The sequence below is a fragment of the Myotis nattereri genome (assembly GCF_964212035.1).
Source record: "Myotis nattereri genome assembly, chromosome: 9".
NCBI lineage: Eukaryota > Metazoa > Chordata > Mammalia > Chiroptera > Vespertilionidae > Myotis > Myotis nattereri.
Genome location: NC_138084.1, coordinates 57,264,621 through 57,278,674, shown reverse-complemented (window position 1 = coordinate 57,278,674; position 14,054 = coordinate 57,264,621). Strand labels below are relative to the sequence as shown.

Genomic DNA, 14,054 nt, shown 5'->3' with positions numbered 1-14,054 from the left:
TATTTGCTCATCGCAGCTTTATTCACAATAAAAAAGAAACTAGAAACAGCCCAATGTCCATCGTCTACACATTGTAGTATTCATTCAATGTAATACTACTCAGCAGTAAAAAGCAATAAACTACTAACGCATGCAACAGCTTTGATAAACTCTAAAATCATCACGCTGAGTAAACGGAGATAAACACAAAAGAGCACTTATTGTATGACTCCATCTATATAAAATTATAGGAAATGCAAAGGAATCCATAGTGATGTAAAATTGATCCATGATCATGCAGGGGTGGGCAAGCTTTTTGACTCGAGGGCCACAATGGGTTCTTAAACTGGACCGGAGGGCCGGAACAAAAGCATGGATGGAGTGTTTGTGTGAACTAATATAAATTCAAAGTAAACATCATTACATAAAAGGGTACGGTCTTTTTTTTTTTTTTTTAGTTTTATTCATTTCAAACGGGCCGGATCCGGCCCGCGGGCCATAGTTTGCCCACGGCTGGTCTAGGGCCAAGGGTAAAGGGAGGAATAAACTGCAAAGGGCAAGATGTACGTTTTCTGTATTGAGACTGAGGTGGTGGCTTTTTGAGTCTATTCTACATCTGTCAATACTCTCAAACTGCAGGCTATATATGGAAGCAGTTTACTTTATGTAAATTATACTTCAATAAAGCTGGGGTATTTCTTATGACAGTATCCTTTGAAAGAGTCTGAATATAGGAATAACTGTCATGCTGATTACCTTCAAGGAGTTCAAAATGGCTCCCTCAAATGTTACTCTTTTTCATGCCTACAAACCGGAAGATTTGCACTGATCTTTTTGCTTTCACTTTGTCCTATTTGTATTACTTACACTTGCAACATGGGAGAGAGGTTTAATCTGTGGCAGAGAGATTCTGAAAGTTTAACCTCCTTCCCTCTAAGTCAGAGTTTGCAACCAGTTAAGTCTTCCTGACAAAATATAATGTTTAAATAACATTGCTGATTAAACCCAGGGACCGAGGAACAAAGAATAACATTCAGTTGCAGCCCAAAGTTACATGAAGTTGAAACATTTCTTAATAAAGCAATCAGCTAACTTTTTGTGAAGATGAAATTAGGGCAGAAAGACTCCTGCCACAGTCAAATAGATTGCATCCTAATAGTGGTTTAGGGACATTTTATGAAGGCGATGATATCCTGTTAACTTTACACAAAGATTACCATGGGAGTACAACCAGTTTCAGTACACTCTTCACTCTGCAATATCTTAAACACTTTATTGTTAAGATCAAATATGCAAAATGAACTTACCGAAGAAATGACCTAATATTCTCAGCTTTCATCTCAGATATCAGGTTCCACCGCACACTTTGATGATAGCGGTGGGTAGTAGTTGTTTCTTTGAGAGGCTTAATAAACCAGCCTGAGGGGAGAAGACACATAGGCACATATACATCACACACACAAACACACACACACACACACACACACACACACACGCACACACACACTTACTTTAGACTTTTATAAAAACTAGAGCCAAATATAGCCCTTCCCTAAGTAAGAAATAGATCTCGGTGAGCTTTACAGAAATATTCATATTAAAGGCAGGGAACCTTCCAATTCCGCTGTGTAATGCAATTTTGAGTTGGTTAAAAAGAGTTTTTATATCAGGGAAGTTGTTTTCATTTTCCCACGTTAGATATCAAGGCCTGGGCCTTCCTCTTGTTCTGGCGGGGGTAGGGTGGGGGGGAGAGGGGGATGGACAAGGAGCGCGATGGGGGGGGGGGGCGCTAATTCTTAGCACCATGCCAGACACACAGGAAGCATTCCACAAATTTTTATTTAATCAATGATGGGGGCAGGGCACTTTTTGCAGCGCTGCACACATTAATTACTAGCTTTGGGTGACTCATTGATAATGCTTGTAACGGAAACCTCCATGTTCATCCCTGCGGAGAGTGACGCTCTAAACAGCTCTTATCAGTACCCTGAACCCTGGGAGCATCTAATAAACCTGGACTTCGGTCACTTTATTAGGAAGGCCCACTGCGTTCCCTTAGGCTTCCGGTTGGGCTGAAACTCCGCGAGTTCACCATCCCGGACTGAGATGAGCTCAGCAGGCGGGAGGAGGCCAGCACAGTCCAACCCCGTTTTCCCTGCGGAGCCGCAGCTGCCCTGGGCTGGGGGCTGGGGTTTGCACACTTACCCACCATGAATCCTGCCAGGAAAGAGGCCAGCGCCGCAGCCAAGCACATGCAGAGGTACAGCCGGCCCCTGGACTTGGCCATGGCCTCTTCGCGGCTGAGCTTGGAGCGCAGGCTGCTGTAAGGAGCCTCGAGGGTGCACAGGAACCGGGAGAGCGCGCGTGGGGAGGCGCTGAGCATCCAGGCTCCCGCGGGGCGTGGCCACCATGGACCTTGGCCCAGGCTCTGCCTCCGCCCCCCATTTCCCCCCATCCAGGAGGGAAAGCCTGCTCCCTGCAACTCCTGGCTCCTTCGTTCCCCAGGGGGCCGCCAAGGGAGAGAGAATGCTCTGCAGGGGAGGGAAACACATTGTTCAGGTTGGCAGGCAACTTCCAGTCTGTTGATTCCAGCCAGCAAAGTCGGCCGTGGGAGCTCTGAAAGTGTCCCTACTGGGTGCCTAAAGCACTCTGCTGACCTGCCTCTGTGCCACCCCCGTTCTAGGCATTGCTGAGTTTCAGCTGGAAATGCACCGAAGTCCCACTTGCTCTCCCTTCCCTGTGGATTACCCTGCTGCCCCGGATTCTGTCCTAATTTCTGACGGGTCACACTTGGGAAGCATTTTGGGTGCTGGCTGCTTCACTGTCTCACATAGGAGTTCCTTCAGGCATCAACATCACAACTGGTAGGTTTGCGTTCTTTTGTTTCCCCCTTAGCTGAACAGGTCTCCAGATTCCTGTACTCCTCCGTTCCTTCTGCAACTGGAGCGTGTCCCTACCCCACTGGAGTGCGGTGGGTTCAAGTTAATTAGATTAACCATTGCAAGTGCTTTGCCCCATCACTGGCAGGAGGGTCTCAACAAATGCCACCCTCTCTGTCCTCCCCCACCTATCACGTTTACAGATGCTTCTCTTTAAAAGTGTTTTGTCTTTGCCCTAGCTGGTTTGGCTTGGTGAATAGAGCCTCGGCCTCCGGACTGAAGGGTCCTGGGTTCGATTCCGGTCAAGGTCATGTACCTTGGTTGCGGGCAACATCCCCAGTGGGGAGTGTGCAGGAGGCAGCTGGTCGATGTTTCTCTCTCTCATCGATGTTTCTAACTCTCTATCCCTCTCCCTTCCTCTCTGTGAAGAATCAATAAAATATATTTAAAAATAAATAAATAAAAGTGTTTTGTCTTTATAGTAAGATAAGTTTTTTGAACAACAACAACAAAAGTGTTTTAGAAAGTTTGCACAAGGAAGGTCCCTGTAAATAGCACTCCCAAAGCCATCCATTTCACCCTAGAGCAGTGGTTCTCAACCTTCCTAATGCCGCGACCCTTTGATACAGTTCCTCATGTTGTGGTGACCCCCAACCATAAAATTATTTTCGTTGCTACTTCATAACTGTAATTTTGCTACTGTTATGAATTGTCATGTAAATATCTGATATGCAGGATGTATTTTCATTGTTACAAATGGAACATAATTAAAGCATAGTGATTAATCACAAAAACAATATGTAATTATATATTTGTTTTCCGATGGTCATAGGCGACCCCTGTGAAAGGGTCATTAGACCCCCAAAGGGGTCGCGCCCCACAGGTTGAGAACCGCTGCCCTAGGGGAAATCTTTAGCAAGTCTGGACTGGATTCCTCATATCCAACTGAAAGCAGTTTTGCAGCCAAAGGAAAAATGCCTATGAGTGGGGTATGAGAGATAGTATATCTGTGGTTACATTCCCAATCTCTACTGCATTTTCCAAGCCCTGATGATCTCAGCTGTGAAAAATATATAAACAGCCTGGCTGGCGTCGCTTGGTGGTTGAGTGTTGACACATGAACCAGAGGTCACTGGCTGGATTCCTGGTCAGGTTCATGCCTGGGTTACAGGCTCCATCCCTAGTAAGGGGCATGCAGGAGGCAGCAGATCACAGGTCATTAATATTTCTTACCAATGTTTCTATCCTTTTCCCTTCCTCTAAAATAAATCAATAAAAACATACTTTAAAAACTATATGTAAATGGATCCACCTTAAAATGGAGCTGGAGTCACCAACCTAGAGGAACTGCCTTACCCATCTCACTCCTCAAATTTTGAAATGTTTTAAGTGAGCAGAATAACTGGGACAAAGCTACATGGTATTCCAAACCACTGTTTGCAAAGCAGACAGTCTGACGACAGGACCGAAAGTCAAAGACATCCTTTAGAATCAGCAGCACTATGTATAGCCAAGCAATAACTTAGCTTATCTGCCCTATAGAAATTCCTTCCTTGGCTGATTAGCACCAGTAGAAATGCCTTCCCTTCTATTAATGTGATTATTCTTCCCTTTCTCATAAAAACCCCTTGCCTTCACCCCCTAATCAGAATGCTATCTGGGTTTCTGCCTGAATCAGTGCTTCCTAAATAGCTGTTCTTTTGGATCTCAGAGAAATGCTTGTTGCCCATCACCCCAGCCTGTTAGTTTAGATGAACAAAGTTAAGGCATTTTACTTTGCTCCTAAGGAGTTTCCAGAAGAGTCTAATTTCTCGTTTCTTGCACTGTAATTGTTGATGAATATATCTGATGATTTTTCTCTTGGCACTTGTGTGAAATGCCTGATAGTTAGCATTGAAACAAATATTGTTAGTGAATTAATTGATTTCAAAATACTTTAGTCGGGCGACAAGGGTCTCCTCAATGCCACAAACAATCTCAAATGTCATTTGTGTCAGGATTCAAAAAAATGTGTTATGCATATAACTTTGGTGGATTGGTTATATAATTTCTTAATTTCTAGGCTCTTGGCCTTTTCTATCTGCTCCTCATGGGATACTGTTATTGGCTACATTCCTCTCAAAAGGCTGATCAAAACCATCTCTAGATTCAAAGGCTTGTTGCAGAAAGACGAGTTAGAAAGTACTGATTAAAAGGACGGTTATTGGTGAAATTTGTGTTTTCCTACTCCTATCTCAATTTTATAGCTAAAGTTGGGTTAATAGAAGAAATTGGTGTATTAATTAGCAGCTTTCTAAGCTGATTAATTTTCCCAAATTAAAGGTAGGTTATTCTTAAGTCAATATTTATTAAGAGGCTACAGCCGGCCAGAAGTGAAAAATTCTGAGAATCTGATCCTTGCCTTTAGGAAGCCGATGGTACAATGAGAAGGCAAATACTGAATATGTAATTAAAGGTAAGTGTTCTAGGGTGGAGCAATATTACCTTAAATGTGAAGGTTGTCGCTGCCTCAGTAGGTGGCATCTACAATCGTTGTCTTGCCAATCCATCGTAAAATGTCCACTTAGCCGGTTCAGCACATCTTTGGCCTTGTGTTAATACAGATACAGATGATACATTATTTTATCTGAACTCACCTTATAACAGAAGGTTGCTATCACAGTTTCTAATTATTTGTCCTTGGACAATATTTGCTTCCTATAAGCACATTTAACAAAACACCATTGTTGACTTATGCCAACCCCTTTCAATCCTCCCCTCAAAGCTAACACGTGTGTAAGAACCTTTTGGTATTGGAAAATGCAACTCTCAGTAAAACTACTTAACACACGTGACCTGCTCATTATGCAGGGAGCTCTCGCGTGACAGAACTAGTTTCTCCGTTCACAAACACAAACTGCTCTTACATAACCTCTCCCCCTTTTCACATCCTGGAAGAGGCCCTCTTGTAACTTTCAAGTTAAAATTCCATCAACTGGGTCACAGGAGATTGGAAAACAAAGTTTCACTCATGGCCTAACAAAGCAATAGAGGTGAATTCCTTAACGAACATACCAGTAGTTAAGATTTCATAGAGAAGGAATGATGTTTAATGGTCTCAAGGTTCATATTTTGTTTGACGATGTTGCCATGTCTTTCATAAGAGAGGGATCACCTGGATGCTCACTGCGGGGATCCAGACATGATCCAGACATTAATGATGTCACAAGGTGACATGATGATGATCTGGTCATGCAGGCAGCAGTGTCCCCTTTCTGAAAAAGTGAAAGATTGATGTTAACATGGCTGAGATTCATGAGAAGAGATGTGTTCCCGTCGAATATTTCAAAACCCTAGGTCACAAAACTGCCAAAAATCCATTTGAAACTTAAAGATGTTAGAATGTTAGGACATTGTACAATATACCATAACCCATAAAGCAGGTGAGAAGTAAGACACGAGTATAGATGTAAGACTGATAAGAGTGAGGAGAAATTTCAAAAGAAAAGCACAAAACCATGATTGGATATTTTCCTTCTGATGTCACAATTACTCTACTCAACAGTAAATGTGTAAATGAGTCAAGACCTCCCCCCACCCTCTACCCCCAAGTTAAACTGTAAAACAGAGAGAAGACCGCCACCCATGGCCTCCTGTTGACACGGTACGTGAGTACCATGATGCTCACATTCCAGGTGGAAACTTGGCAATGGTGAGTTCTACGGGCTGACCTTTAAACTAAAGTTTCTTGCTCAATGTTTTTCATTCCTTATCAGCATGTGCCCTCAGTCTATTTTCCATGATGGCTTTTATCAGACAGTGCAATGGTCAGGGGCCCTCATGCTTTTTCTTCCAGCTCTTTCATCTCTGGTCTCATTTGCATCCTCAGTCCCTGTGGACTTTCAGTATCTTTAGAATTTGCATAAATCTCTAGATTCTTGATCTTGCTTCTGATAGCCCGCTTTCTGTTCCATCTGACCTGGCACCTACCCTCACTTGATGAGACCAGTTTCCCTCAAACCAGATAAATGTCCACGTCATGGGGACTTGTGGGGTCAGGGAGGAAAGATGGAACCTTGCTCTGCCAATGGTCATTTACTATGTATTTCCTTTGGAAGTTCTTTACCTTTGATTATTATCATTTGCTTTCTGTTCTCATCTTTGCCCCCAGTGAGCCTCTCCCACCAAGCAGCTCTCCCACCTCCTGTAGTTACAGTAATGTCTGCTTTGTAGATGTGGGTGCATCTCCAGTCCCTCACTCTTTGTTTTCATTCACACCTTGTATCCAACACACCAGTATGTTCTATTGGCTCTGCTTGAATCCAGCTGTTTCACCAGGATCCCGCTAATCTCAGGCACAATCATCTGTAATCTAGACTTCTGTAATTGCCCGCCCCCCCCCCCTACGCCCCCCGTCAGTGGTCTCTGGCCCCACTCTTGCTCACATATAGACCATCTCTGACTTAGTAGAGTTTTCTTCCAGATCGGGGTATTATTAAAATCCTTCAAAGCTTTCTCATTAAACTTAAAAACAATGAGACTTAAGACTTCTGGAAGCTGGCAACCAAACCCACTTGATCTAGCTTTTGAATCTTGCCTCCCTTTGAGGGAAGGAAAACACATGACAACCCAATGCATAGAGACCAGGAAACCACCACATCAGCAGCGGTCACCAGCATCACAAAGAACCAGACAGTCCCAAAGGGAGGCCCGTGCTACTTACTGTGCTCTCCCAGTGAGTGTACTACATCCACATGTCTGCCAGTGGAGGAGGCATTGGTAAGTGACAAATGGCCGAGGACGTTCCTGGCCTCCTTCCACAGTATTGTCCCAGGGTCCCTAACAAAGCAAACAGTAGGGAAACAGAATTCAAATTGTATAATTAGAGGCAGTTATTAGAACTAAAAGTATTTCATGTTTTCACTCTAGTGAGCTGAGACACTTTTAACAGCTAGATCTTCTTGGCCAGCTAGAATGACCAAGGACAAAATAACTCATGACAATAGCAACGTTATTTCCTATTCTGCAGGCCATCTCCACAATAAAGATCAGCCCAGTGGTTCCCTAAACTGCACTGCCATTATTTGGAATTCAGTGCTTATTCTCTTCTCTCTAAACCTCAGACCATCCTGAGAAAGTCTGCCAGGTACTTGCCAAGCTCCTATCACTACCAGCTTTCATGCAGAACGCCTTATTTGTCATAGACCCAGAAAGCAAGGCTATTGGCGAGCAAGTGAAAGAGGTTTTCAGGTCATCAGAAACCTTCATGCTCTTGCTTAAAGTGGTGGTTATTGTACACTCTGGTTTGCACGTAGGACTGGATCACGGGAAGAAGAGACAGAGTAAGAGAACCACATGGTGTGGTCCAAAGAATGTGAAATAACTGGTTCTATGAATGCTCGCTGACTTTCGCAAAGATCAAAATTTTAAACAACATTCTGTCCTAATTCCTGAAACACAGGTCATCCTTCCACAACGAAACTAAATCTCTGACATAGACATTTTGTTTATTCCCCCTGAAGTCTCTTTCCATAAAGAAGAATGTCATTAAGATATTTTATAAAAATCCTTTAAGCTAGAACCAAAATCCAAGTGTAACTTGCATACTGAAGAATAGGATAGCCCGGCCGGCATGGCTCAGTGGTTGATCATCTACCTATGAACCAGGAGATCATGGTTCAATTCCCGGTCAGGGCACATGCCTGGGTTGCAGGCTTTATCCCCAGTGTGGGACATGCAGGAGGCATGCACTCTCTGGTACATGGGCCAATGCTCTAACCGCTGAGCATGCTGGTAGCAATTAATCATTTTTATATTCAAGTCTCTTTAAAAAGTATTTTACTGTTTAAAGAATGATAATACCAGTGTAGTGTGGAATTTACAATATATGTAAAGTAAGACATACAAAAAATAATGAAAGTTTAGCCTATATGTGCCTATAAGAAGAAATGCACTTTAAATATAAATTCAACTTGGCTAAAGAGTAAAAGGATTAAAAAAATATAACTTGATAACACTAAGCCAAAAAAATAACAAAACTGCTTTTTGATGTATCAGAGAAACTATATTTAATAACAAAAAACATTGGCAGAGATAGGTACATCATTTTATTTTTTGGTATATATATATATATTATATTTTGGGTTATGGCAAAAAATTTATTAAATTTTTTATTTTACTGTGTTTCCTGCCATATCAGTAAAAAGTTTTTTTCCAATTCTTTTATTGTACTAAATAGGTAATTTTAGAATAAAATGGTGAACTCATCAAAAGAACACATGATCATAAACATTGATTCACTAAGAGAAGACCTTTAAAATAGATGAGACAAACAATAATAGAATTACAAGAAGAAATAACAAATCCATAATTATAATAGAATATTTTGATACATCTCTGTTAATAATTAAGCTAGTAAAGATATAGAAGATGGAGCAACTCTATCAACCAACTTGAGCTAATTAACATAGAACATACCACCCCATAACAGCAGTTTAAGCATTCTTTTCGATTATGCACATTTAGCAAGATAGTCCATATTTTAGGCCATAAAACTAATTGAAACAACTTTGACATGATGAAAATTCACACAAAATATATTTTCTGAAAACAAATTGAATTAGAAAGCAATAATGAAGAAATTCCAAATTATTTGGAAACTAAATAATATACTTCTAAATAACCTATGATTCAAAGGAAAAAAAATGTAAAAAGATATATCAAGGTGTTTTAAACGCAATTAAAATGAAACATATCAAAATCTATGGTATGACAGTAAAGCAACACTTAAGGGGGAAATTTATAGCACTAAAATCTCGATATTAGAAAAGAAGGAATGTCTCAAGTCAGTGACTTCAGATTTCACCTCAAGAACCCAGGGAACAACAACAACAACAAAAAGAAAAATAGAAAAGAAATTAAACCCAAAGTAAGCCAAAGCACAGAAATAACAATCTGAGCAGAAATCAGTGATATAGAAAACAAAAACAACTGAAAAAATCAACAAAACCAAAATCTTTGATAAGATCAATACACTAGCCAGACTAATCAGGAAAAGAGTGGAGAAGATACAAATGACCAATACAGGAATTAAAAAGGTGACATTACTATTGATTCTACAGACAGTAAACAAAGACTAAGAATATATTATAAACAACTTTTTGCCAATAAATTAGGCAATTTAGATGAAGTAAAAAAGAAACCTGGAAAGCCAGTCCAGCCCCAGCCCACCAGAACACACCTACAATAGATTAAGTTGAGTTTATGACTTTCTTCAATGAGGAAACACACTTACAATGGGGAGCCATGAGATGTCTCAGTAATAGTATATTAGAAAAAAAAAAACACACGTATTACAGGATTTGAGCTTTGGTTGAGGAATTTGAGTGAGGGTCTAAGGAAATGGGGATTTGCTCAAACCGGGTGCTGTCAACAAGCAGAGATAGCTTGTGGTTCAGCCATTTCACTCCAAAGTGTTACTCAAGAGAAATCAAAGCATGTGTCCATTCAAAGATTTGTACATGACTGTTCATAGCAGCTTTCTTGGTTATATCCCCAAAGTGAAAAACCACTGAGATTTCTATGAACAGGTACATGATTAACCAAACTATGGTATATCCATTCAAAGGAATATTATTTCTGCAATAAAAATTCATGCAGATAACAACATAGATAAATCTCAAAATCAGTGCCCCCTTGGTTCATCAATCACTTCTTGCCATTCCCGTTTCCCCCTTCCCTTGATGTTAAAGATGTCTGCACTCTCTACTTTCTTAAAATGAATTTGAGTCTCCCACCTTCTCAATCAGTAAACATTTCCTTGCTCCAAACTCTGACATTTTGAGTTTTAGCCTTTCAAAGCATCAGGCACAAGGACTTTGAACCAGTAACAGGATAGCTTTTGACTTATTTGTTAGACTTTACTATTTTTAAAAAGAAAATATGGAATGCTTCATGAATTTGCATGTCATCCGTGCTCAGTGGTCATGCTAATCTTCTCTGTATCATTCCAATTTTAGTATATGTGCTGCGAAGCGAGCACTATTAAGACTTTACTCTTAATATTCTGAGGAAACTGACCTCATGGCATACGGGTCATGTTGTATGCAAATATCTACCAATGTCCTCTGGTGTTGGGTGTTTTCAGGGTTATTTTGGTTTGGTTTCTACCTCTGTCCCAAATTTGAAATTCATTTGAGGTTTCCAAGAGTAGGACAGGGACAGAACTAATCCTTGTAGTTTTTAAGAGATGCCAGCTTCTCCCTACACACTGGATCTCTCCGTTTTAGAACATAATGACTGCACTTTAAACATGACAGTGATTGGAGCCTAATCCCAAGGATTCTAAATTCATTGTATTGATTCCAGGGTCTGGCATAATTAAGAGCTCCATAGGTGAATATTTAGCTAGAGCTGCAAACCACTAGCCTATAATCATGTTACTCAAAGTTTGGTCAAAGGCCAGCAGCATCAGCATTACCTGGGAGCACCCTCAGGCCTCCCTCAGTAAGGATCTGCAGTTTGACAAGGTACCCAGGTGACCTAAATGTACTTTCATTTGCAGAGATTCTGGTCTCAAAAACACACAAACTCCAATGGGACTCAAGTTCTCAAAATACATCGATATCTTGAGTACACATCTGTCATCTTGAGTACATATAACTGGAATCTTTTTAACACTTTTAGATATTTTTTTAAAATATATTTATTGATTTCAGAGACGAAGGGAGAGGGACAGAGATATAGAAACATCAATGATGAGAGAGAATCATCCATCAGCTGCCTCCTGCTGGGCATGTGCCCCGACCAAGAATCGACCTGTGACCTCCAGGTTCATACGTCGATGCTCAACCACTGAGCCACGCTGGCTGGACAACACTTTTAGATTTTTATATAACTTTTTTTTTTCTGAGATCAAACCATTTTATTGAGGAGGGGTGGGAGGGAGAGCAGAGTTTGCTAAGAGCAAATATGCCTCTTTGGGATACTGATTCTTAAAAGCTGGTTATTTTTAAGAAAGAAAAAAAAAGACTCTGGAAAACCCTCTGACCTTCCCCTTTACTGCTCCAGGAGGGTGATCTCATCGCAGATAACTACCATTTGAAATGAGCTGGTGGGTGATAGCCAGGGAAGAACCTAGCAAGGCCCTTTTGATTCAGTTCCTCTCTGTGCCCCAGTGTTACAGTAGCCCAGAAAACATTTACCAAACATGTGCTTTTCTACCTCCACGTGACTTGCCTTTCTGCCCTTTTAAGTCCCAAACCACAAACCCCCTTCTCCTTGGTTCCAGGTGGAATACAAGCCTCAACTGCCCAGTGTGTCTGTGGTCTATTCTCATGGCACTCTCAAATATCCACGTCGATCACCTTTGGCCATATTCTTCTGTTAATGTATCTCATTTTAATTTCATCATTACCCCAGGCAGAAAAGGTTAGAAGGTGGGAGGAATTTTTTGTGTCCCTACAAGGGGCTTATGGGAAGGGTCCAAGAGCCAGGAGTACAGTGAGACCCAAAGTCCTCCAGGAGGCTGGGACCTCCTCAGCTTCATAGTTGCCAAAAGCTTTTACATAACTGTTGGAATCCACTCTGATTTTTCAAAGAAAGAAAAAACAAAACCCCACACCCTGCTTGGTTTGTAGTTTTAGTTTTAATCAAAATTATCTGACACACCCCTAGTCGGTTTGGCTCAGTGGATAGAACATTGGCTTGTGGACTGAAAGGTCCTGGGTTCGATTCTGGTTGAGGGCACGTGCCCGGGTTGTGGGCTTGATCCCCAGTAGGGGGCATGCAGGAGGCAGCCGATCAATGATTCTCTTTCATCATTGATGTTTCTATCTCTCTCTTCCTCTCCCTTCCTCTCTGAAATGAATAAAAATATATTTAAAAAATATCTGACACAAATTATTTAACAAATTAAACTATTCAAATATATTACCAAAACATATTTAAATATATTACCACAAACACAATAATTCACTGATGCAAATATCTACAATTGTGTTTTAAGAAAGGGAAAAAGGGGCTTTCTAAATTTGCATGGCATTTGAGAAGTTGAGAAAGCAGAAAATGGCTTTTGCAAGAATGACACACCCTCATTGCTTTTCATAATAACCTGAAATGGACAGTATTGGCACAAAGTGCGTCAATTCCAGCCTCACAAACAAACAAAAACACTAAGATTTTGCTTATTTATGGTTAAAATAGACTTTTCTGAACACATTCAAATGCATAGAATTAAACAATTTGACTTAATATATTCTTATTACTTATGGTCGGGTAATTTTAGCGGTTTGAATTGTTTTCATTTGAATATGTTTAAAGGAAATAGTGCTATGCATATTAACCAATTTGGCATGTGAAGGTATTTTATTCTAATGTCAGAACTATCCCCTCTAAAATAAAGTTAACATTCCATAATTGGTGAATATTAAGGGTTTGTTGTTTTTTTATTTTCTTTTTGTTAAAGAGTAAAGAATACACACAAATATACCTGATTTTTAAAAGGATGCATAAGCAATTGAAAGAGACAGGATAGCCAGGTGGAACTATTAGATCCATAGGCAGGAAAATGAGCTTTGACTAAATTCACAGCTAAAACAAAAATTCAAATGGATTAGAGAATGTAAAACTATAAAACTTTTATTAAAAAAAATAGAAGAAATATCCTTGGACTTGGGGCGAGGCAGTAATTTTTGTGCTTGAAAATTAAAGCACAATTCACAAAGATAAAAACATTTACAAAATTTGATTTCATCAAAGTAAAAGAATTTGCCCTGAGAAAGACCCATAAAGGATGAAAAGACAACTTTCAGCCTGGGGGAAAAATAATTTGCATAGGGGGGAATAATTTGCATAGGGGGAAAATAATTTGCATACCACATACCTTACAAAGAACTTATATGTAAAGTATGGCGAGAATTGACAGTGAAAAGTAACAAGCTAATTAGAAAATAGGCCAAAGACTTGGCTAGGCATTTTACTGAGAATGCTACACAGATATTCATAATAAGCACAGGAAAATATATTCAATATCATTAGCCATTAGGGAAATGCACATTGAAACCACAATGAGATATAACTATACATCTATCAGAATAGCTAAAACAAAAAAATCATGATAATACCAAATGCTGGCAAGAAGAGAATATGGAAGTTTCTTATAAAACTAAATATTTGCTAAACTCAGCAATTGAACTCTTGGCATTTATCCTAGAGATA

At 40.2% G+C, this 14,054-nt stretch overlaps 1 protein-coding gene across 1 annotated transcript in view; it reads right to left on the bottom strand.

Annotated features, from left to right (window-relative positions):
- Positions 1–2,296, bottom strand: part of NAALAD2 (N-acetylated alpha-linked acidic dipeptidase 2) — a 39,912-nt gene extending 37,616 nt beyond the window's left edge. The window contains exons 1-2 of the mRNA XM_081098454.1: positions 2,185–2,296; positions 1,287–1,398 (exon numbers count right to left, since the gene is read on the bottom strand). Of these exons, the coding sequence (XP_080954580.1) occupies positions 1,287–1,398; positions 2,185–2,266 (194 nt within the window). The 5' untranslated portion in view covers positions 2,267–2,296. The remainder of the gene's footprint in view (positions 1–1,286; positions 1,399–2,184) is intronic.
- Between the last annotated feature and the right edge of the window lie 11,758 nt (positions 2,297–14,054).